At 39.6% G+C, this 27,501-nt stretch overlaps 1 protein-coding gene across 1 annotated transcript; it reads left to right on the forward strand.

The window, feature by feature from the left end:
- Positions 1–18: 18 nt before the first annotated feature.
- Positions 19–25,864, forward strand: LOC138315864 (xaa-Pro dipeptidase-like). Its single transcript, XM_069257173.1, has 15 exons — positions 19–137; positions 1,917–2,094; positions 2,455–2,582; positions 3,367–3,430; positions 4,438–4,485; positions 4,800–4,861; positions 5,274–5,318; positions 5,627–5,702; positions 6,179–6,225; positions 6,786–6,854; positions 9,297–9,374; positions 9,863–10,011; positions 10,605–10,789; positions 22,468–22,575; positions 24,864–25,864. Exons 1-15 carry the CDS (start codon positions 118–120, stop codon positions 25,098–25,100), a joined length of 1,494 nt encoding a protein of 497 aa, XP_069113274.1. The 5' UTR covers positions 19–117; the 3' UTR covers positions 25,101–25,864.
- The last annotated feature ends 1,637 nt before the right edge of the window (positions 25,865–27,501 follow it).

The following is a 27,501-nucleotide window of genomic DNA, read 5'->3' on the forward strand; positions in this document are numbered from 1 at the left end:
TTGGCATAAGCGGTGATTATTCTTAAGCCTTTTGGTGACGCCGATCTTTACATATATATATTTTAGGTACTTGTCACTGTCATCTGACACTCTCATCGCCTCCTACTAGAATTACTGATGGCTGCTTACAGGGCTCAGTAAGTTACAAGATGTACATTAATTGTTGTTAACACATCTTATATATTATTCTTTGTATCAGAAGGAATAGTTTAAAGAAAAGATTAGAACAACAGACTTGAAATCTGCTACTTTCACTTTGCATACATTTATACTTCAGGGGTTACTATCACTGACGTCACATCCACAACTGGACTATCTTATAGTAAAACATGATGCTGTTTAGTGGGAAAAATGACCAATTACAGGAATACAAAGACTTCCTTTGAAGATTAGACAGAGAGAGAAACCCAACTTCAAAACAATACTGTCAATACTGTGTACCTTTGATGTGTACAAAGGATCATCAAATATTACCTGTGTCTTTATTTGCCTCCAGTTTTACTATGAGATAGTTCAGGAGTGGATATAATGTCAGTGATAGTAACCCCTGGAGTATCTAGGATGATATTTGCCAGAACACTACATATTACATGTCTTGATGTATTATTATTGTATATGATAATTAACAGGGGGCAGGATTTATAATAAATCCTTTTATCACTACCTCTGCCAGGAGTCAAACTCAGGACATATGAATTGCTAGTGTGGCGCTCAACTGATCAAACTAAAGAGATCAAAGTTCTCTCTAGCCGAGCAGTATATTGCAGCTAGTATTGACCGGTTACCAGGACTCAAAATTAACTTTTGACAGGACTTTCCCTGTCGGGCAGCTGACCACAAAGACCTATATGCTCCACTAGAAATTGCACATGCCCAATTTTTGTTGAATACCCAGTAATAATGATATACATGTATATACTGTAGACCGAGTTATATTTTCAAACCCTTGCATACTTCAAACTATCTCATTTATATGCATTGTATCTAATACACTGTTACAGTAGTAAATAGCAACTTTGTAACAGAATATGTCCTGTTAATTATAAAGCAATAACTTGTTCCTGCTACCCAGCCGTACATAAATATTTCTGTTATGACCGACACATTTATATATTGTGTATATATAAACCCGTTGTTAAGTCACGGCACCAAAATGTGTATATGCGGAGGAGGACTAAAATATGACCAACGCCATCTTCTTCCTTTTCTTCAACTATATTTAACGTACATGACGTCATAAATATTATTACGTCACAATATACAATATCACGTCACTATTTGGCGTACATTTACGACATATATGTTTGGAATAAAAAAACTTTGGTTTAACTTGAAGGCCTTGTCTATGAGAAGCAATTGCAATAGATTTCTTAAGGCCTCATTTTGCTCTTAAGTCACTGTCCTGGGTCATGATGTTGATTGCATATGGCATTATACTGCAATGAATGAACTTTTTGAAATTGGTAACTTTGACATGTATTAAATGTCACGAGGCAAATTATGTGTGTTCAAAGTTTTAAGAAATGTTTGTTGAAAAAAATTATGGTGATGGGAGTAGACATTTGACTGGACAAGTAGAGTTGATTTATATATATATGAGTTCGATCTTTATGTGAATGATATTCACCTACTTTTTAAGTCACAAGAAGCCAATTCACTACACCCTAAGGTGTTAAATCCAGTATATATTGTATTAGTATTGACATTAAATGATGAAGTTTTGTAGTGTTACATATTGTTGTACTAATCATGAATGAAATAATAATTGAATGATTGCTTTGATTTCCATAAAGCATGTATCCTCAAACTACCCCGGTTTATTCAGGACAGATGAATGACTATCCAGGTCTGTTGAGCCTATTTTCTCAAAATATTTCACCGACATTGGACCAATGACTCATTTTTTTTACTTACAGGCCTGCATTTTGCAGAGGGGTGCATACTCTAGCTGTTTCAGCAGAACTTTTCCAAATAAACAGGAAAAGATTGTGTGAACGTCTAAAGAATAAAGTTCCTAAAGGGGCACTGGTGTTGCTACAGGGTGGCGAGTCAGAGACACGACATTCATCAGATCATGAACCTATATTCAGACAGGTTAGTAAAACTGAACAAAACTGATTTGAAATACATTATTGACTTCTAAATCATAGCAGCTTGTGCATTTTGCAGATCACACTTTGTTGGATAAACTAACATCTTACACATTAATAGAAATCTGACATACAATTTTGTTTTACAATAAACATAGACTTTATACTTACCTAGTAGATAATCTTAAGAGGTCAGATGATATACAACTGTCATCCAACAAAGTTAGGTTTAACTGTAATTTTCTTCCAGTGACTACTTAAGTGAAAACATATTAATGGTAGCCATACTATACCAAATATTACAAATATACATTGTATTGTGTTTTGATCATTATAAGTGTGTCATATAATAATCCATTACCAGGAGTCCTACTTCCATTGGACCTTTGGCGTAGAGGAACCCGACTTCTTCGGAGCTATAGATGTCGACACACAGAAAAGTATATTGTTCCCTCCAAAGTTGCCTGAGTCTTATGCTGTGTGGATGGGAAAGTGAGTGCAAAACATGTTAAACTTTCTGTTGCTGCAAATGGAACATTTTGATGTAGCTATACTGTTATATCACATTACATCACTAATCCCTTGTTGTGCCAACTGGCACATATTTCCTGATACAAGATAAAGTGCTGCATCATACCTTTGACTGGTATCCTCATTGATGTCTCCATTGAAGCGTTGGTAATTCTGGCTCTGTTGTCACCTTGATGTTGTTATTGGTCGAAATTCTATTCTTTTCTGTTGATATACTGACCAATCTACTTCAGTTTCCTTTAAGACTAATGTGGTTGTGTTTTTGTGTAATTTGATCTTAGCAAAATATGCCATAAAAGGGAAAAAAAACATATATCAATGTAAAATGTTGAATAATGGGAACACCAACCTTCTTTTCACAGTTTCTTTAATGTGGTGATTGAGCTTTAATTTGTTTATAATTTAAACCTTTTCTGATCAAAACACTTAACACTAAAAGATGCCTTTTATCCTTTCAGATGCATTGTTATGTTGTAATTCAAGTATATAGACTTACAAGTTCATGTAATATGGGATACAATGCTGATGTCAGAGGAATCAATTGTTGTAAAACATTGTCAAATCCATGGGATGTGGGTGTTGATACAACTCTTCTCCAGAAAAGGGGAGGGGTGCTTATAGGGGAAGGGGCGCTAATTACCGTGATTACAGTAACAAGGGATATTGGTGCCATTATGTGATCTATTTCTCCGTTATCAATTTTGGATTATTCTTTTTCATAGTTTTTATTGTTGTATTGTTTTAGACTTCTGGAACTGGAAGACTTTAGAGTGAGGTATGGTGTGGATGAAGCTCAGTGGGCCTGTGATGTAAGTAAAATTATGTATCTGAAGCAATTAAGTCATTGACCACAAGGTCAAAAGTTACATAACTGTAAACCCTTAAAGATGCTCCACCGCCGACAGACCGTGAATGATACTCATCATTTTAACAATAATTGGTGTTTAATCATGTATATATATGTCTAATGAACACAATAATAATATAAAATAATTCATTTTGCCTTTGGCACATGCGCAATCAGTACTTCATAGTGTATAAGACATGGTGCCACAGAATTGTTTTGGAATGGAAATAATTATATTTAATGTTTTATCTCGAAGTAAAATGAGAAGCTTAAACTTTTCAATGGTGATAATGGTGTAAAGTAAGTAACTTTTGTAACTGAAGAAAAATCCTCTGCTCTTGGTTTTGTTTTAAAAAAAAAACTATTTGTCAGTGGTGGAGCATCTTTAAAAGTTATTAAAGCATTGTATTAATGGAACCTTAATCACCTATTTATAGTGTAATATGTCTTCCCTTGACTTAAATGTCCTACGATTGATGACAAGGATGTATGTCTTTTATAAAGGTGTGTACTATTATAAGGTGATATGGTTGGCTCTTGTTTATAAAAGTGAAATGCCTCTTTCAGAAATAAATCCCTATGTCTTATTCTAAACGAATGATATATCGTCTGTTAGTACAGTATTATTATTACATAACAGTTCAAGATTCAAGTGCTGTTGTTTTGTTTCATGGACATTTTGTTGTTGTCACGGTTAGTCATAATTTTCATGCTATATTTAGCACAATCTAACAATGTAAACTGAAATGCAATGTCCATTAAAAATGGACAGAGATATTGAGACTGACTAGCAGGTATTGGACAAGCCTTGTACTGGTTACCCAATTAAACGGTAGGGTAATAGACCCATAGAAATTTTATATTTAATTTTTAACTATCTGTAGTTTATTTAAATACGTTAGATACATTTTACTTTTATCTAACTGATGGCTACTTTGTGTACTAAAACACATCAATGTTTACTTACAGATTGCTGAAGTTCTGAAGACTAAAGCACCCTCTGTTGTTCTTACCTTGGTAACATAAATGTTTATACAATTTTTATAAGGTCCTATATATTTAATGCTGAAATACCAATACCAGTTATAAGGTCACATGTGACCTCTTTTGAAAGGTATTTGTTTCGCATTCCAAACATAACATCAAAGCGTATAATTTTACACCTGCTTTAATTATGATCAATGTGAGTCTAGGTCAAATATGTATGGGTTAAAAGCTGAAGGTCATGATTGACCACTTTCATTAAAGCTGATACATTTGATAGATTATTGAGTTGAGAGATAGAGATTTAATCATGGCATGAAATTTACCTTTATATGTTTGTGATACAGAGAGGGATGGACACAGACAGTGGTAATTACACAAGAGCGGCAGCCTTCGACGGTATCAGTGAGTAAGTATGGACCTCCATGGTATGGATTGACTGTTAGCCCCAGAAAGTCTCTCTCTGTATTCTATGATGATTTATAAGAATGTGAAACATATTCTTGGTGGAGGACAATTGAGTTTACAGAAATAAACTACCAACCTACCAGGTACTTGCCAGCTCTACTAAGTATACGGCCTTAAACTCATGACTCAAAGTTAGTTTTAGACACCTTTACCACACACCCAATGGGCCCCACCTCTCTGAATTTATAAGTCTTTCTACTGTTTGATTGAAAAGCCTGCCTGGAATACCTGTATCATCCACTGGGTTACACTGTGAAATAAACAACGGGAAGTAACTCACTTATTGTTGGATAAAATAGTTCCCATATGTGATATTTATCATATTAAATCAGAACAAGCTATCTAATATACAGGTTTAAATTGGACAACACAGCCCTTCATCCTCAGATTATGGAGTGGTATGTATATTTATGTCATCATTAGTTTACTTGTACATCCATTACTAGAAAAAATATATTGGTATTATTTTGATCAATAAAGACCTTATTGAGCTTGAGAACATTGTTCTGTACTTAGAAAAATCTCATTTAGCCTCAGGTGAAATGATCACCAATCTTAAGAATGCACTTAATTATTCCCTGTTTTAAAATTAAAATCTTAAGTCCAATGTTTTGAAATTTACCAGTATATAGATGTCAATAATTTTTGTTATTTTGTATCTAATAATATATGAAACTAATATAACCTGCCATTTTCCTTTGACTAGTCGTGTGTTTAAGACAGATGAGGAACTTGAGGTACTTCGTTATAGTAACCGGCTCAGCAGTGAGGCTCACAAGGAGGTAACGTACAGGGAATGGGGAGACATTGTTAACCAACTCCCTTTCGCAGCTACTAAATTTTGTGTTTTCAATTTCAAAAAAAGTTCGCAAAGATTGAATGAAAATTCATATTTTAATTGGACCAGATATTAATTTGCTGAGGTAAAATTTTGTAAATTTCCTTGCACCACTAATGTAAATAGCACATGAAAGGAAGTTGGTTAACAGTACATACTTTACAGATAATATAGTTGCCATTTATCTTTGGTTAAACATGAATCTTGTATTACAGTTTTCCTGATCAAAGCTTGACTTCGAGAATTTGGACATTTTCATATTAAAGCATGTTTAAATCTTGAGTAAAATGATATCTACACAAATATTGCAACAAAACGCTAGAATAATTCAAATGCTAAACTGCCAGCAGATCACCAAGGTATAGCCATGAAACAGTCATGATTTATCAGTATTCTATTTGGGGATCACTGTTACAACAGGTGATGAGATCTATCCGGCCTGGCATGTACGAGTACCAGCTAGAAAGGTAACAAGCCTTTATACCTACTGTGGGGTGCTGGGAGATTTCTATCATAAGTTATGAGGTTATTTTAGATAAATTTTCTATGTATAACATTTAACAATGCCTTTATGTCAATTAAAGCATAAAATCAACTCTCGTATTATTGTTGATGTACCAACTTTTAATGATAACCTTTTTAGGTTGTATCTCCATGTGTTGATTTGCAGTTGAAGTAAGTTTTTAACATAATTAAAATGCTGCTATTAAAGGGCAAAAAAAAATGCTTGTTTAGAGTTACATTGGCAAAAAAACATAGGGTCGGTAGATAGGGATTTCTAAAATAATTGCCGGAACAAGGGTCTGAGATCTAAATCCCCACCTTTTCTTTTTCTTTTTTTGGAGAAAAGTGGGGAAAAAAATTAGGGTAGTGGGTAAAAATTAGGGTCAGTCGGGTAACCCTAAACAGACATATATATTTTTTTGGCCTAATTGAAAAAAATATAATATATATTGGATTAATATTTAAATGAAATACCTGTCCATATTTACAGATTCCAGAATAAGATTAGTTTTTGTTATTACAGCATATTTCGACATTATTGTTACTTCAACGGTGGGGCGCGGCACCAAGCTTATACCTGTATCTGTGGAACGTAAGTGAAATCTGCCTTTACTTTCAGCATCTTCCAACATTTCTGCTTCTATAGTGGGGGGACAAGGCACATAGCCTAGGGGCACAGAATGTGTGAAACGTAAGTTCATTAATAATACACATTTTCAATGAACAACACATGCCTATTGTATAGATTTATCGTAATGGTAACAGAATCAAACTTGCTTTATACATGAACCAGTATTTTAAAAGATCACTATGAACCCTGCATGTTTTGATTAGTTTTGAGATGTAAGTATTATTGGTATCAATTGGTAAATTATATAATGCAAGAATCTTTTAAAACTCTACCAGAGACTTTGAAACACAATTTAAAACAGCCTGGCAAGTCAAGAAGCTACATGATCTTCATGATTTAAGCAAGAGGATAAAACAATATATTGATTATAGAAATTAGCATTTCTGAATCATATTTCTACTTTTGACTCGTTAAAAGAAGAAAAGGCGAAGGTTGTATGCTCTATACTATTAACCAGTACATATACATGTAACTGAACTAGAAATGGCCGGTGAGCTTATGTCATGGCGCTGCGTCTGTCGTCCGTCCGTCGTCCGTCCGTCAACATTTGCTTTAAATCGCTACTAGTCATAGAGTTCTGCATGGATTGTAACCAAATTTGGCCACAAACATCCTTAGGAGAAGGGAAACAGAACTTGTATAAATTTTGGCTCTGACCCCCGGGGGCAGGAGGGGCGGGGCCCAATAGGGAAAATAAAGGTAAATCCTATAAATCGCTACTTGTCCTAGAGTTCTGCATGGATTGTAACCAAATTTGGCCACAAACATCCTTGAGGGAAGGGGAACAGAACTTGTATAAATTTTGGCTCTGACCCCCTGGGGCAGGAGGGGCGGGGCCCAATCTGGGAAATAGAGGTAAATCCTATAAAACGCTACTTGTCCTAGAGTTCTGCATGGATTGTAACCAAATTTAGCCACAAACATTCTTGGGGGAAGGGGAACAGAACTTGTATAAATTTTGGCTCTGACCCCCCGGGGGCAGGAGGGGCGGGGCCCAATAGGGAAAATAAAGGTAAATCCTATAAATCGCTACTTGTCCTAGAGTTCTGCATGGATTGTAACCAAATTTGGCCACAAACATCCTTGAGGGAAGGGGAACAGAACTTGTATAAATTTTGGCTCTGACCCCCTGGGGGCAGGAGGGGCGGGGCCCAATCTGGGAAATAGAGGTAAATCCTATAAAACGCTACTTGTCCTAGAGTTCTGCATGGATTGTAACCAAATTTAGCCACAAACATTCTTGGGGGAAGGGGAACAGAACTTGTATAAATTTTGGCTCTGACCCCCTGGGGGCAGGAGGGGCCGGGCCGGGCCGGGCCCAATAGGGGAAATAGAGGTAAATCCTATAAAACGCTACTTGTCCTAGAATTCTGCATGGATTGTAACCAAATTTGGCCACAAACATCCTTGAGGGAAGGGGATAGAACTTGTATAAATTTTGGCTCTGACCCCCCCCCCCCCAGGAGGGGCGGGGCCCAATAGGGGAAATAGAGGTAAATCCTATAAATCCCTACTTGTCCTAGAGTTCTGTATGGACTGTAACCAAATTTGGCCACAAACATCCTTGAGGGAAGGGGAACAGAACTTGTATAAATTTTGGCTCTGACCCCCTGGGGGCAGGAGGGGCGGGGCCCAATAGGGGAAATAAAGGTAAATTCTATAAATCGCTACTTGTCCTAGAGTTCTGCATGGATTGTAACCAAATTTGACCACAAACATCCTTGATTGAAGGGGGAAAGAACTTGTATAAATTTTGGCTTTGACCCCCTGGGGGCAGGAGGGGCGGGGCCCAATAGGGGAAATAGAGGTAAATCCTATAAAACGCTACTTGTCCTAGAGTTCTGCATGGATTGTAACCAAATTTGGCCACAAGCATCCTTGGGGGAAGGGGGAAAGAACTTGTATAAATTTTGGTTTTGACCCCCTGGGGGCAGGAGGGGCGGGGCCCAATAGGGGAAATAGAGGTAAATCCTATAAAACGCTACTTGTCCTAGAGTTCTGCATGGATTGTAACCAAATTTGGCCACAAATATCCTTTGGGGAAGGGGAACAGAACTTGTATACATTTTGGCTCTGACCCCCCGGGGGCAGGAGGGGCGGGGCCCAATAGGGAAATAAGAGGTAAATATTCAAATTCCTTCAGAAAAGAAACAATGAACCTGTATTCAGAATATGACTTGACATTACAAACCAGGTGAGCGATACAGGCCCTCTGGGCCTCTTGTTTAAGAATAATGATAGTTTTCGATTATTTTCTGATAGCCTGCTTGTAAATCAATACAATGTTGTCTATTTCTGTACCATTACCTTTTGATTATTGTTTAGTAATTGGTCAGTATACTGTGTGTATCCATGTTAAGATAGATCTACAGTGGTCATTGGTCAATCTGTTACTATTTACAGTGGTGACAATGGTTCAGTGTTACATTATGGACATGCTGGAGCTCCGAACACTAAACAGGTCAACGATGGAGATATGTGGTAAGCAAGACCATTTCATACCAAGATAAGAAGGATACGGATATTATACCTGAAGTAAATCCCTCCTACCCAGCATCTGAAAAAGTATTTTTATCTTCATCATTAATTTCTTACAACTCATTTGCTGGTAATATTGCATTTTCTGCTCACAGATTAATTTGGCGCTCAAGTCGACCACAAGGCTTTCATACCCTAGCACATGTGCAATATTTATTACCCTGGACAGAACTATCTAGCACAGGAAGATAGAGATGAGAAAACAAATCTTCTTATTTACAGATCGAGTATACAATATAAAATCAGTTTATCTGAAGGTTGGGGTGTATAAGGAGATTTGATTAGGATAGTGAATGTACCAGGCCTGTAGTTAGAAGTGCTACAGTCCATTTAAGACATAAGTATGGTATTGTTTTCAGTTAAAGGATAGTGCAATATGCTATGTTTACAGCTGCTATCTCAGAATCAAACGTTTCATTTTTTATTTTTAGTTTGTTTGACATGGGCAGTGAATATTGTTGCTATGCCTCTGATATCACATGTTCCTACCCAGCCAATGGGAAATTCTCAGAGAAACAACGTAAGATATATGAGGCTGTGCTGAAGTCTAGTCGAGCTGTCATGGCGGCCATGAAACCAGGTACAGTTTGTTCTGACGACAGAAAGTAATTCAATGCAAGAATAACCTTTAAGAAAGTATCTAACATTGAAGGGATTTAAACACTGCAGCACTATGACCTGTGATAATGCAATTTTTCATATCCATTAATTGAGTATTGTTGTATAATCTATATAATTATCATTAAATCTATAATAATGTATATGTATTAATGATGCTTACTCACTTGTAATGAAAAAACGGAGCATACAAATAATGCTATATACCAATGTCTGTTCCATCCTGTTTTAACATATGCTTACCTTATGAATATGATTGTCATTATCCCTTTAGGCTGAGTAAACTTTAGCATCCAACATTGTCACCATGACATAACATTGGCTGAAAACATATCTTACAACTGTTTTAGTTCCATTTCATGAATCATGGTAAAATTAGTGAGAGAGATAATGATTTATTTAAGATAGAGATAAAAGTTTTATTTTTCAGCATATTACTCATAGCCATACATTTCTTACCTTGTAAATTTTAAGTTATTGCTTAGTCTTTAATGTCCCTTATATGTACTTTGTAAAGTTTCAATTTTAATTTCTTTACTCTGAATTCCTGTACAGGTGTATCCTGGGTAGACATGCACCTGTTGGCAGACAGAACCCACTTAGAGGAATTAAAGAGGATTGGGTTGGTTCAGGGTGATATTGATGAAATGATGAAAGTCAGACTGGGAGCAGTATTTATGCCACACGGACTTGGACACTTCATGGGGATAGATACACACGATGTAGGGGGGTATCCAGAGGTGAGTAGACACACATACAGTATTGGAGGTTGGGGATACGTTATTAGCTAGATGTGAGTAGACACACACACACGATGTAGGAGGTTGGGGTACGTTATTATCCAGAGGAGAGTAGACACACACACACTTGATATAGGAGGTTGGGGGTATGTTATTATCCAGGGGAGAGTGGACACACGCACACATGATATAGGAGGTTGGGGGTACGTTATTATCCAGAGGAGAGTAGACACACACATGATATAGGAGGTTGGGGGTATGTTGTTATCCAGGGGAGAGTAGACACACACACACACACACACACATGATATAGGAGGTTGGGGTACGTTATTATCCAGAGGAGAGTAGACACACACACACATGATATAGGAGGTTGGGGTACGTTATTATCCAGAGGAGAGTAGACACACACACACATGATATAGGAGGTTGGGGGTACGTTATTATCCAGAGGAGAGTAGACACACACACACATGATATAGGAGGTTGGGGGTACGTTATTATCCAGAGGAGAGTAGACACACACACACATGATATAGGAGGTTGGGGGTATGTTGTTATCAAGAGGTGTATAGACATACACACACATGATATAGGAGGTTGGGGGTACGTTATTATCCAGAGGAGAGTAGACACACACACACACATGATATAGGAGGTTGGGGGTACGTTATTATCCAGAGGAGAGTAGACACACACACACATGATATAGGAGGTTGGGGGTACGTTATTATCCAGAGGAGAGTAGACACACACACACATGATATAGGAGGTTGGGGGTACGTTATTATCCAGAGGAGAATAGACACACACACACACATGATATAGGAGATTGGGGGTATGTTATTATCCAGAGGAGAGTAGACATACACACACATGATATAGGAGGTTGGGGGTACGTTATTATCCAGAGGAGAATAGACACACACACACACATGATATAGGAGGTTGGGGGTACGTTATTATCCAGAGGAGAATAGACACACACACACACATGATATAGGAGGTTGGGGGTATGTTATTATCCAGAGGAGAGTAGACACGTTCACACATGATATAGGAGGTTGGGGGTACGTTATTATCCAGAGGAGAGTAGACATACACACACATGATATAGGAGGTTGGGGGTACGTTATTATCCAGAGGAGAATAGACACACACACACACATGATATAGGAGGTTGGGGGTACGTTATTATCCAGAGGAGAATAGACACACACACACACATGATATAGGAGGTTGGGGGTATGTTATTATCCAGAGGAGAATAGACACACACACACACATGATATAGGAGGTTGGGGGTACGTTATTATCCAGAGGAGAGTAGACACACACACACATGATATAGGAGGTTGGGGGTATGTTATTATCCAGAGGAGAGTAGACACACACACACACACAAACACACATGATATAGGAGGTTGGGGGTACGTTATTATCCAGAGGAGAGTAGACACACACACATGATATAGTAGACACAGGACACGATATAGGAGGTTGGGGGTACGTTATTATCCAGAGGAGAGTAGACACACACACACATGATATAGGAGGTTGGGGTACGTTATTATCCAGAGGAGAGTAGACACACACACATGATATAGGAGGTTGGGGGTATGTTATTATCCAGAGGAGAGTAGACACACACACACATGATATAGGAGATTGGGGGTATGTTATTATCCAGAGGAGAGTAGACACACACACACACATGATATAGGAGGTTGGGGGTACGTTATTATCCAGAGGAGAGTAGACACACACACACACATGATATAGGAGGTTGGGGGTACGTTATTATCCAGAGAGGAGTGTAGACACACACACACATGATATAGGAGGTTGGGGGTACGTTATTATCCAGAGGAGAGTAGACACACACACACATGATATAGGAGGTTGGGGGTACGTTATTATCCAGAGGAGAGTAGACACACACACACATGATATAGGAGGTTGGGGGTACGTTATTATCCAGAGGAGAGTAGACACACACACACACATGATATAGGAGGTTGGGGGTACGTTATTATCCAGAGGAGAGTAGACACACACACACACATGATATAGGAGGTTGGGGGTACGTTATTATCCAGAGGTGAGAAGACACACACACAAACACACACACACACACATGATATAGGAGGTTGGGGGTACGTTATTATCCAGAGGAGAGTAGACACACACACATGATATAGGAGGTTGGGGGTATGTTATTATCCAGAGGAGAGTAGACACACACATGATATAGGAGGTTGGGGGTACGTTATTATCCAGAGGAGAGTAGACACACACACACATGATATAGGAGGTTGGGGGTACGTTATTATCCAGAGGAGAGTAGACACACACACACATGATATAGGAGGTTGGGGGTACGTTATTATCCAGAGGAGAGTAGACACACACACATGATATAGGAGGTTGGGGGTACGTTATTATCCAGAGGAGAGTAGACACACACACACATGATATAGGAGATTGGGGGTACGTTATTATCCAGAGGAGAGTAGACACACACACACATGATATAGGAGGTTGGGGGTACGTTATTATCCACACACACACATGATATAGGAGGTTGGGGGTATGTTATTATCCAGAGGAGAGTAGACACACACACACATGATATAGGAGGTTGGGGGTACGTTATTATCCAGAGAGGAGAGTAGACACACACACACATGATATAGGAGATTGGGGGTACGTTATTATCCAGAGGAGAGTAGACACACACACACATGATATAGGAGGTTGGGGGTACGTTATTATCCAGAGAGAGAGTAGACACACACACACATGATATAGGAGGTTGGGGGTACGTTATTATCCAGAGGAGAGTAGACACACACATGATATAGGAGGTTGGGGGTACGTTATTATCCAGAGGAGAGTAGACACACACACACATGATATAGGAGGTTGGGGGTACGTTATTATCCAGAGGAGAGTAGACACACACACACACATGATATAGGAGGTTGGGGGTACGTTATTATCCAGAGGAGAGTAGACACACACACACACATGATATAGGAGGTTGGGGGTACGTTATTATCCAGAGGAGAGTAGACACACACACACATGATATAGGAGGTTGGGGGTACGTTATTATCCAGAGGAGAGTAGACACACACACACATGATATAGGAGGTTGGGGGTACGTTATTATCCAGAGGAGAGTAGACACACACACACATGATATAGGAGGTTGGGGGTACGTTATTATCCAGAGGAGAGTAGACACACACACACATGATATAGGAGGTTGGGGGTACGTTATTATCCAGAGGAGAGTAGACACACACACACATGATATAGGAGGTTGGGGGTACGTTATTATCCAGAGGAGAGTAGACACACACACACACATGATATAGGAGGTTGGGGGTATGTTATTATCCAGAGGAGAGTAGACACACACACATGATATAGGAGGTTGGGGGTATGTTATTATCCAGAGGAGAGTAGACACACACACATGATATAGGAGGTTGGGGGTACGTTATTATCCAGAGGAGAGTAGACACACACACATGATATAGGAGGTTGGGGGTACGTTATTATCCAGAGGAGAGTAGACACACACACACATGATATAGGAGGTTGGGGGTACGTTATTATCCAGAGGAGAGTAGACACACACACACATGATATAGGAGGTTGGGGTATGTTATTATCCAGAGGAGAGTAGACACACACACACATGATATAGGAGGTTGGGGGTACGTTATTATCCAGAGGAGAGTAGACACACACACACACATGATATAGGAGGTTGGGGTACGTTATTATCCAGAGGAGAGTAGACACACACACACACATGATATAGGAGGTTGGGGGTACGTTATTATCCAGAGGAGAGTAGACACACACACACATGATATAGGAGGTTGGGGGTACGTTATTATCCAGAGGAGAGTAGACACACACACATGATATAGGAGATTGGGGTACGTTATTATCCAGAAGTAGTACACACACACACATGATATAGGAGGTTGGGGGTACGTTATTATCCAGAGGAGAGTAGACACACACACACACATGATATAGGAGGTTGGGGGTATGTTATTATCCAGAGGAGAGTACACACACACACATGATATAGGAGGTTGGGGGTATGTTATTATCCAGAGGAGAGTAGACACACACACACATGATATAGGAGGTTGGGGGTACGTTATTATCCAGAGGAGAGTAGACACACACACACACATGATATAGGAGGTTGGGGGTACGTTATTATCCAGAGGAGAGTAGACACACACACACACATGATATAGGAGGTTGGGGGTATGTTATTATCCAGAGGAGAGTAGACACACACACACACATGATATAGGAGGTTGGGGGTACGTTATTATCCAGAGGAGAGTAGACACACACACACATGATATAGGAGGTTGGGGTACGTTATTATCCAGAGGAGAGTAGACACACACACACATGATATAGGAGGTTGGGGGTACGTTATTATCCAGAGGAGAGTAGACACACACACACATGATATAGGAGGTTGGGGGTACGTTATTATCCAGAAGAGAGTAGACACACACACATGATATAGGAGGTTGGGGTACGTTATTATCCAGAAGAGAGTAGACACACACACATGATATAGGAGGTTGGGGGTACGTTATTATCCAGAGGAGAGTAGACCACACACACACATGATATAGGAGGTTGGGGGTACGTTATTATCCAGAGGAGAGTAGACACACACACACATGATATAGGAGGTTGGGGGTACGTTATTATCCAGAGGAGAGTAGACAACACACACACATGATATAGGAGGTTGGGGGTACGTTATTATCCAGAGAGAGTAACACACACACACACACATGATATAGGAGGTTGGGGGTACGTTATTATCCAGAGGAGAGAGACCACTAGACACACACAACACACACATGATATAGGAGGTTGGGGGTACGTTATTATCCAGAGGAGAGTAGACACACACACACATGATATAGGAGGTTGGGGGTACGTTATTATCCAGAGGAGAGTAGACACACACACACATGATATAGGAGGTTGGGGGTATGTTATTATCCAGAGGAGAGTAGACACACACATGATATAGGAGGTTGGGGGTACGTTATTATCCAGAGGAGAGTAGACACACACACACATGATATAGGAGGTTGGGGGTACGTTATTATTCCAGAGGAGAGTAGACACACACACATGATATAGGAGGTTGGGGGTACGTTATTATCCAGAGGAGAGTAGACACACACACACTCACACACACACACACACATGATATAGGAGGTTGGGGGTACGTTATTATCCAGAGGAGAGTAGACACACACACACATGATATAGGAGGTTGGGGGTACGTTATTATCCAGAGGAGAGTAGACAAACACACACATGATATAGGAGGTTGGGGGTATGTTATTATCCAGAGGAGAGTAGACACACACACACATGATATAGGAGATTGGGGGTATGTTATTATCCAGAGGAGAGTACACACACACACACATGATATAGGAGGTTGGGGGTATGTTATTATCCAGAGGAGAGTAGACACACACACACACATGATATAGGAGGTTGGGGGTACGTTATTATCCAGAGGAGAGTAGACACACACACACATGATATAGGAGGTTGGGGGTATGTTATTATCCAGAGGAGAGTAGACACACACACACACACACACGATATAGGAGGTTGGGGGTACGTTATTATCCAGAGGAGAGTAGACACACACACACACACACATGATATAGGAGGTTGGGGTACGTTATTATCCAGAGGAGAGTAGACACACACACACACATGATATAGGAGGTTGGGGTACGTTATTATCCAGAGGAGAGTAGACACACACACACATGATATAGGAGGTTGGGGGTACGTTATTATCCAGAGGAGAGTAGACACACACACATGATATAGGAGGTTGGGGTATGTTATTATCCAGAGGAGAGTAGACACACACACACATGATATAGGAGGTTGGGGTACGTTATTATCCAGAGGAGAGTAGACACACACACACATGATATAGGAGGTTGGGGGTACGTTATTATCCAGAGGAGAGTAGACACACACACACATGATATAGGAGGTTGGGGGTATGTTATTATCCAGAGGAGAGTAGACACACACACATGATATAGGAGGTTGGGGGTACGTTATTATCCAGAGGAGAGTAGACACACACACACATGATATAGGAGGTTGGGGGTATGTTATTATCCAGAGGAGAGTAGACACACACACATGATATAGGAGATTGGGGGTACGTTATTATCCAGAGGAGAGTAGACACACACACACATGATATAGGAGGTTGGGGGTACGTTATTATCCAGAGGAGAGTAGACACACACACACATGATATAGGAGGTTGGGGGTACGTTATTATCCAGAGGAGAGTAGTAGACACACACACACATGATATAGGAGGTTGGGGGTACGTTATTATCCAGAGGAGAGTAGACACACACACACATGATATAGGAGGTTGGGGTTACGTTATTATCCAGAGGAGAGTAGACACACACACATGATATAGGAGGTTGGGGGTATGTTATTATCCAGAGGAGAGAGTAGACACACACACAATGATATAGGAGGTTGGGGGTACGTTATTATCCAGAGGAGAGTAGACACACACACACATGATATAGGAGGTTGGGGGTATGTTATTATCCAGAGGAGAGTAGACACACACACATGATATAGGAGGTTGGGGGTATGTTATTATCCAGAGGAGAGTAGACACACACACACATGATATAGGAGGTTGGGGGTATGTTATTATCCAGAGGAGAGTAGACACACACACACATGATATAGGAGGTTGGGGGTATGTTATTATCCAGAGGAGAGTAGACACACACACACACATGATATAGGAGGTTGGGGGTATGTTATTATCCAGAGGAGAGTAGACACACACATACCCACACATGATATAGGAGATTGGGGGTATGTTATTATCCAGAGGAGAGTAGACACACACACACACATGATATAGGAGGTTGGGGGTATGTTATTATCCAGAGGAGAGTAGACACTACACACACACACATGATATAGGAGGTTGGGGGTACGTTATTATCCAGAGGAGAGTAGACACACACACACATGATATAGGAGGTTGGGGGTATGTTATTATCCAGAGGAGAGTAACACACACACATGATATAGGAGGTTGGGGGTACGTTATTATCCAGAGGAGAGTAGACACACACACACACATGATATAGGAGGTTGGGGGTACGTTATTATCCAGAGGAGAGTAGACACACACACATGATATAGGAGGTTGGGGTACGTTATTATCCAGAGGAGAGTAGACACACACACATGATATAGGAGGTTGGGGGTATGTTATTATCCAGAGGAGAGTAGAACACACACACATGATATAGGAGGTTGGGGGTATGTTATTATCCAGAGAGAGAGTAGACACACACACACATGATATAGGAGGTTGGGGGTACGTTATTATCCAGAGGAGAGTAGACACACACACATGATATAGGAGGTTGGGGGATGTTATTATCCAGAGGAGAGTAGACACACACACATGATATATAGAGAGTTGGGGGTATGTTATTATCCAGAGGAGAGTAGACACACACACACATGATATAGGAGGTTGGGGGTACGTTATTATCCAGAGGAGAGTAGACACACACACATGATATAGGAGGTTGGGGGTATGTTATTATCCAGGGAGAGTAGACACACACACACACACACACACACATGATATAGGAGGTTGGGGGTACGTTATTATCCAGAGGAGAGTAGACACACACACACACATGATATAGGAGGTTGGGGGTACGTTATTATCCAGAGGAGAGTAGACACACACACACATAATATAGGAGGTTGGGGATATGTTGTTATCCAGAGGGAGAGTAGACACACACACACACACACACACATAGGAGGTTGGGGGTACGTTATTATCCGAGGAGACACACACACATGATTATAGGAGGTTGGGGGTACGTTATTATCCAGAGGTGAGAGACACACACACACACACACGATATATAGGAGGTTGGGGGTACGTTATTATCCAGAGGAGAGTAGACACACACACATGATATAGGAGGTTGGGGGTATGTTATTATCCAGAGGAGAGTAACACACACATGATACAGGTTGGGGTAGTTTTATAGACACACACACACACACACACACATGATATAGGAGGTTGGGGTACGTTATTATCCAGAGGAGAGTAGACACACACACACATGACGATATAGGAGGTTGGGGGGTACGTTATTATCCAGGAGGATAGTAGACACACACACACATGATATAGGAGGTTGGGGATATGTTGTTATCCAGGGAGAGTAGACACACACACACACACACACACACACACACACACACACACATGATATAGGAGGTTGGGGGTACGTTATTATCCAGAGGAGAGTTAGACACACACACACATGATATAGGAGGTTGGGGGTACGTTATTTATCCGAGAGGAGAGTAGACACACACATAATATAGGAGGTTGGGGATATGTTGTTATCCAGAGGTTAGAAGACACACACACACACTCACACACACAAACACACACATGATATAGGAGGTTGGGGGTACGTTATTATCCAGAGGAGAGTGAGAAGACACACACACAAACACACACACACACACACACATATATAGGAGGTTGGGGGTACGTTATTATCCAGAGGTAGAGAAGACACACACACAAACACACACATTACACACATGATATAGGAGGTTGGGGGTACGTTATTATCCATGGGAGAGTAGACACACACATATACACGATATAGGAGGTTGGGGGTATGTTTATTATCCAGAGGAGAGTAGACACACACATGAACACACACATGATATAGGAGGTTGGGGGTATGTTATTATCCAGAGGAGAGTAGACACACACACATGATATAGGAGGTTGGGGTACGTTATTATCCAGAGGAGAGTTGACACACACACACATGATATAGGAGGTTGGGGGTACGTTATTATCCAGAGGAGAGTAGACACACACATGATATAGGAGGGTTGGGGGTACGTTATTATCCAGAGGAGAGTAGACACACACATGATATAGGAGGTTGGGGGTATGTTATTATCCAGAGGAGAGTTGACACACACACACATGATATAGGAGGTTGGGGGTACGTTATTATCCAGAGGAGAGTAGACACACACACATGATATAGGAGGTTGGGGGTACGTTATTATCCAGGGGAGAGTAGACACACACACACACACACATGATATAGGAGGTTGGGGGTACGTTATTATCCAGAGGAGAGTAGACACACACACACACACATGATATAGGAGGTTGGGGGTACGTTATTATCCAGAGGAGAGTAGACACACACATGATATAGGAGGTTGGGGGGTATATCCAGGGAGAGTAACACACCATATATTGTTTATCCAGGGAGAGTAGAGACACACACACCACACAGACACACACACACATGATATAGGAGGTTTGGGGTACGTTATTATCCAGAGGAGAGTAGACACACACACACATGATATAGGAGGTTGGGGGTAACGTTATTATCGAGAGTAGAGTAGACACACACATAATATAGGAGGTTGGGGGTATGTTGTTATCCAGAGGTTAGAAGACACACACACACACTCACACACACACACACACACACATGATATAGGAGGTTGGGGGTACGTTATTATCCATAGGTGAGAAGACACACACACACACATGATATAGGAGGTTGGGGGCTAACGTTATTATCCAGAGGAGAGTAGACACACACATGATATAGGAGGTTGGGGGTGGGATTATGTTGTTATCCAGGGAGAGATGATATAGGAGGTTGGGGGTATGTTATTATCCAGGGGAGAGTAGACACACAGTACACACACACACACATGATATAGGAGGTTGGGGTACGTTATTATCCAGAGAGGAGTAGTAGACACACACACACACATGATATAGGAGGTTGGGGGTACGTTATTATCCAGAGGAGAGTAGACACACACATATGATATAGGAGGTTGGGGGTACGTTGTTATCCAGAGGAGAGTAGACACACACACACAGTTGGGTATTTTACACACACACACACACATGATATAGGAGGTTGGGGGTACGTTATTATCCAGAGGAGAGTTGACACACACATAATATAGGAGGTTTGGGGATATGTTGTTATCCAGAGGTTAGAAGACACACACACACACTCACACACACACAACACACACACATGATATAGGAGGTTGGGGGTACGTTATTATCCAGAGGGAGAGTTGACACACACACACATGATAAAGGAGGTTGGGGGTACGTTATTATCGAGAGGAGAGTAGACACACACATAATATAGGAGGTTGGGGATATGTTGTTATCCAGAGGTTAGAAGACACACACACACACTCACACACACAAACACACACATGAATATAGGAGGTTGGGGGTACGTTATTATCCATAGGTGAGAAGACACACAGTCACACACACACACACACACACACACACGATATAGGAGGTTGGGGGTACGTTATTATCCAGAGGAGAGTAGACACACACAACATGATATAGGAGGTTTGGGGTATGTTGTTTATCCAGAGGAAGAGTAGACACACACGATGTAGGAGGTTGGGGGTATGTTGTTATCCAGAGGAGAGTAGACACACACACACACGATGTAGGAGGTTGGGGTACGTTATTATCCAGAGGAGAGTAGACACACACACACATGATATAGGAGGTTGGGGGTACGTTATTATCCAGAGGAGAGTAGACACACACACACACTTGATATAGGAGATTTGGAGGTATGTTATTATCCAGTGGAGAGTAGACACACACACACACATAATATAGGAGGTTGGGGGTATGTTATTATCCAGAGACACAGAGTGTGTTTTAGACACACAAAATGTAGGGGTTTCCTCAGGTGACAGTGCCTAGTGTCACCCTCTGATGCAGGTTGTATTTATATAATCATAACAAAAGTTTAGAAACAAAACTTTTTGCTTTATTTCCATTTCATTTCAAATTTTTAGCAAAAGTTGAAAATTCACAGTAAAATTATAATTCAGCTTCTATAAAGCTGATGAACAAGTGCAATGTGCAAAACTCAAAATATGTGTACTTCAGCGAATATTAACTCTTTTGTAAATCTCAATGAATCTTTGCTTCACCCTGCCACCTGTTTACAACATTTGCAATATTACGAAGACACTTGTAATCACATTTTTACATGAGCGTAATCACCAATGAGATAGTAAAAACAAAAATACAGGGAAAATGGTAAGCTCCGGAGTTATTTTTAAAAAAAAAATAATGATAATTGTATTCATTTTGCAAACATATTAATAAATAGTTTCAAACAAGATTTCAAAGTATTACTCCTCAAAAAACAAAGATGGCATCGAAAAAGAAACGAATGCACATCGTTTTTGAGCGGTTAACATTTTGCACTGTCAAAAATACACTATCACCCATTGCTAGGGGGCGTTACTACGAAAACCTGTCTATTCTCTAGTATCTCATTATTCAATTGCTAATTGCCGTGTGACACTGTACAATATTTAAAAAATTATTATTCAGCATTTATAAAAAACTTTCATGTAGATTTAACAATTAAAAAGTGAAGAGTAAAATAGCCCAGAGGCTCAAGGCTGATGTTACGTTACTGATACAGGGTACAGAGAGAATAGATAAGCCAGGTCTGCGGTCACTGAGGACAGTACGGACACTTGACCACCGAATGGTCATCACAGTTGAGCCAGGGATCTATTTCATTGATGTGGTGAGTCAAACATGGAGAAAACTCTATTAAATAAATAGAGGTAACACAATGAGTGGTTGTTGAATATTGAATTTATTCCACATGAGTGAGTCATTTTTATGCCATACCGTGGCGTCCGTCTTCCGTTCGTCCGTCGTCCGTCGTCAACAATCGACTTCTTCTCCATAACCGCTGGTCGGAATTCAACAAAATTTGACTGGTAGTATCCTTATGGGTTACTGACTGAAAATTGTACAAAATAATTGGGCTGATCCCCGAGGGGCCTGAGGGGCAGGGGCCAAAAGGGGATAATTTGGTTATTTCCATATAAGCGACTTCTTCTCTGAAACTAAGCATGGGGATAGCATCCATACTGCAATGGTAGCCATCCTTATAGGGTGGGGATTCAAAAATTGTACAAAACGATGGGGCTGACCCCCCAGGGGCCTGAGGGGCGGGGCCAAAAGGAGTCAATTTGGCTATTTCCATATAAACGACTTCTTCTCTGAAACTAAGCATGGGTAGTACTCATAATGCAATGGTAGCATCCTTATAGGGTGGGGATTCAAAATTTTACAAATAATGGGGCTGACCCTCCCGGGGGCCAGATGGGTGGGGTCAAAAGGGGTCAATTTGGCTATTTCCCTATAAACAACTTCTTCTCTGAAACTAAGCATGGGATAGCACTCATAATGCAATGGTAGCATCCTTATAGGGTGGGGATTCAAAATTTTACAAATAATGGGGCTGACCCTCCGGGGGCCAGATGGGTGGGGTCAAAAGGGGTCAATTTGGCTATTTCCCTATAAACAACTTCTTCTCTGAAACTAAGCATGGAATAGCACTCATAATGCAATGGTAGCATCCTGATAGGTTGGGGATTCAAAATAGTAAAAACGATGGGGCTGACCCCCCAGGGGCCTGAGGGGCGGGGCCAAAAGGGGTCAATTTGGCTATTTCCGTATAAACGACTTCTTCTCTGAAACTAAGCATGGGATAGCACTCGTAATGCAATGGTAGCATTCTTATAGGGTGAGGATTCAAAATTGTACAAATGATGGGGCTGACTCCCGGGGCCTTAGGCGCGGGGCCAAAAAGGTTAATAAGGCTACTATTTTCATATAAATTACTTCCTCTCTGAAACTATGTATTGGATAGCATATTCGTATGGTATCTATAGCATCATTATAATGTTGGGATTCAAAATTAAACAAATCATGGAGTCAATTTTGCTATTTTTTCTAATTGTTAGAGTCTTTGTGATTTTTGAATCACTAATTACTAAATTACTTAAAAAAAAACACACCAGGTGAGTGATACAGGCCCTCTGGGCCTCTTGTTTAAAAGTTACCAAAGATACGAGCTTTAGCCAGTGTGGAATAAATTCAATATTCAACATCCACGAGTCGTGGGACCTGTTTCTACTACAATGATATTGGCTTTTAGCCGATAGAAATACGGTGAGGATAAGGTAATATGTATTTGCTGAAATATGCAGATAGGGTGTAGTAATATTTTCATCAGCAAAAAGGTACTAATTAACATTCAAAAGTCAAATTCTTATAAATAATCTGTTGGTATGATTTTTTTCTAATTTGAATTTTTTTTAAAGTTGAAATGTTACTCATTTAACGTCTTATTGAGTTCAATTTTTAATAGTTGGTTCAATAATATAAAACTCATTGTTGGACTATATAAATGCATGCAAAAAAATGCCAAATAATCATCAGACCATTGAAATCAAGTTCAAGTCCGTTTCAGACTCGTTTAATCTACTAAATTCATCAGTGAAATCCTGTCCATCAAAATGCTTAACACATATTATTAGTATTTCATGTTGATTTTACACCCAGCATGAACAAGTAACATATTTTGAGACAACCACCACAACACATACGCTTTCCAACACCTGTTCGGATGTCAAGTGGTGATCACAACATAGTATGACGTCAATCGGTTATTGATGACGTCTACAAATAATGACATGACACCAAAGAAAAACGTAGTTTGGTCAAAGTTCACCTTGTCAGCCAATCAGAATGCGGACAGAGTTTTTACCACATGTTGTATTAACAACTTGTTAATCAACAGCTGCATTTATTTGATACCCTGAGAGTTGAATAACACTGCCTATTGTGGTAGAAAATATATTTTATACGGTATGTATATCAATTGAAGAGTTCAAAACAAAAACATCACTGGCCTAGATAGCTACTGATGTTTTATTTTTAAGCATCATGTTGTGTACTTTTGTATTATTTACCTGGTAATACACCTTTAGAATAATTTTCTTGTTGTTTCCTCTGCAGCTTTTAGATGCAGCGCTGAACAACCCTGAGCAGTCTTGCTTTCTGGTAAGGGAACAGATTGACCAGTACCGAGGGTTCGGTGGGGTTAGGATCGAGGATGATGTCACAGTAACAGAAGATGGAATGGAATGTCTCACTTGTGTTCCGAGGACAGTGGAGGAGATCGAGGCTATCATGGAGGAGGGCCACAGCAGGCCCCATGTGCCTCTTCCTCAGGAAACCGAGAAACTGGCATGAACATATTGTTTGTATGAAATGAAATACATTATTAAGACAGATCATATATGGTTAGGCTAGGATATTGACTTGACAATATATAAAAGGACATCAAGGATTTAATTTTGTATGTTAACAATACATTGTATCATATTCTTGATCAAATATGTCAAATGAAATTACAAATTAATTGTTGATATGAGCATCAATGTATGACTATATTTACATCACTTCAGATTGTAATGGAATGCACAAGGTTTTATATTTATTGGGAAACTGGTCAAAGCGTACTGTGGTTCTTTGTACATAATACTGCATATTCTATTAAAATACATAATTGTTTTTAAAGAAAGTTGAATGAATTATCTGTTGTCAACTTGAGAGTAATATTCTTGTAATTTGTGAAATGTATTATAAAAGTGAAATGTTCATTTTTAGTATAGGCCATATACAAAAAGCGTTTCAGAAAAACATTACTTGCACCGCATTGTGATTTGCATTGTAAGCAAATATTTTCTTTTGGGCTACAGAATTTGTTATGAAATTTAGAATATGTGTATGCCCACATTTGATAATGAAACGTCTGCTTGGTGTGATTGATTTACAATCAGTATGTACAATAATGTAGCTCTTGTGTATACTAGTACTAAGTCCATTTTCCATACAATATAGTGAGCGAGAGATGGGAGATTAGTTGTTTGAATCAAATGATGGAAATGCCTTAAATACGAAATGCTAGAACAGATTTTATATCCTTAATAAAGAATAATATGTGCATGCAATAACGTTTTTTTCCCCAATTTCTCTTTCAATTGGTAGTGTTACACAAATTATTTAAAGTTTAGCTACATACCTTTGATCAGAATAACCACTGATAGCATTGTAGACAATGTGACCCCAAGGTTCAAAATGACATGCAGCTACAGTACTTCATATTCTTTCGTCATTCATCTTAGGTCATCAGCCATCCTGTTTGTCGACACAATTTTTCACCTTTCACTAGGTAAATTGATCTGAAGCTTTCCATTCTTTAAAACACATTAATTTTCCAATGTTTCCAAGTTTTACTGGTATGATTGAGCTGGTAAGTGTTAGGGATGTAAAAGAAGGACAACCAAAAGAAGAATTTGTAACAGAGCACATGATAAAATTACAAATATAATCACTGCCTCTGCCAGGATTCGAACTCGGGACCTCTGGGTTACTAGTCTGATGCTTAACCGATCGAGCTAAAGAGAAGTTCTCTCTAGCGGAGCAAATATATTGCGGCAAGTATTCACCAGGGTTACATACTCCCCCCTCAAGGACAGAAAAAAAAAAAATCGTCTCTGAAAAAAAAAGAAAAAAAAAAAAAAAAAAAAAAACTCAAAAAAACACACACACACACCAAAAAAAAAAAAAAAAAAAAAAAAAAAAAAAAAAAAAAAAAAAAATATATTGCGGCAAGTATTCACAGGGGTCCCCCCTCAAGGACCAAGAACCGTCCGATACCATAAAACGCGATACCTATCGGCCATGGCTGATTATTTCCGCCGAGTCCCTGGTTAACAGAGCACATGATTTGATACAACTCCATACTTCACTGCCCTCTGCCAGGAATTCAAAACTCGGGACCTCTGGGCTTACTAGTTTGACGCTCAACCGATCGACCCCAGCTACCCCAATCCTAAAGAGAAGTTCTCTCTAGCCCAGCTGTATATTGTGGCTAGTATTCACTAGGGTTACAGTAATATCATTAAAAAAAAATTCACATGGCAGCTTTAATAGTGGTCATTTTGTAACATGCATGATTGCACAATCAGTTTCCAAATACAAGACCAATTTCAAGCTTCTCAAGTTACACCAGTACCACAAATCTTGTACGAACAACTCCTAAACTTATACATGACCAATTTCAATGAAACTTAACAGGAATGTCGTGGACCTATTGAAGATGTTCAAGAAAGCTTTAATTTGTTGAAAAATTTGGTGTCATTGTAACCAGGTCACTATACACAAGTTTTGTAAAATGGCTACTAACTTGTTAGTCTTTGTGTAGTTTATGTTTAAAACTTGGTCAAATGATGTAATATAGAGATGTCTAATATTTCACACAGCACATGTGTTTTGATATCAGTTCCCATGGAAACTTAACTGATTGTTTAAATATGGATAATGTCTTAGTAAGCTGAAAATTGTGCTACAGAGGGATTTTAAAGGACGACAAATACAATCCATATTTTGGTTACAGGTTTCAAGGCATCATGTACATGTATTTGGTTCTCATGGTTACAAAGGAAGCATCAGAATGAATATAGACACAATTTTAAAAACAAGAGGCCCAGAGGGCCTGTATCGCTCACCTGGTTTGTAATGCCAAGTAATGTTCTGAATGCAGATTCACTGATTCTTTTGTGACAGAATTTGAATATTAACCTCTAAT

Source organism: Argopecten irradians, chromosome 2, assembly GCF_041381155.1.
Source record: "Argopecten irradians isolate NY chromosome 2, Ai_NY, whole genome shotgun sequence".
Classification (NCBI taxonomy): domain Eukaryota; kingdom Metazoa; phylum Mollusca; class Bivalvia; order Pectinida; family Pectinidae; genus Argopecten; species Argopecten irradians.

Bases quoted from the DNA above. Each gene is read 5' to 3' on its own strand.
- LOC138315864 (XM_069257173.1), top strand. From the start codon at position 118: ATGGCTGCTTACAGGGCTCA. The intron at 4,486-4,799 runs GTAACATAAATG...TTTGTGATACAG, and splicing joins CCTCTGTTGTTCTTACCTTG to AGAGGGATGGACACAGACAG. The intron at 6,226-6,785 runs GTAACAAGCCTT...TTGTTATTACAG, and splicing joins TACGAGTACCAGCTAGAAAG to CATATTTCGACATTATTGTT.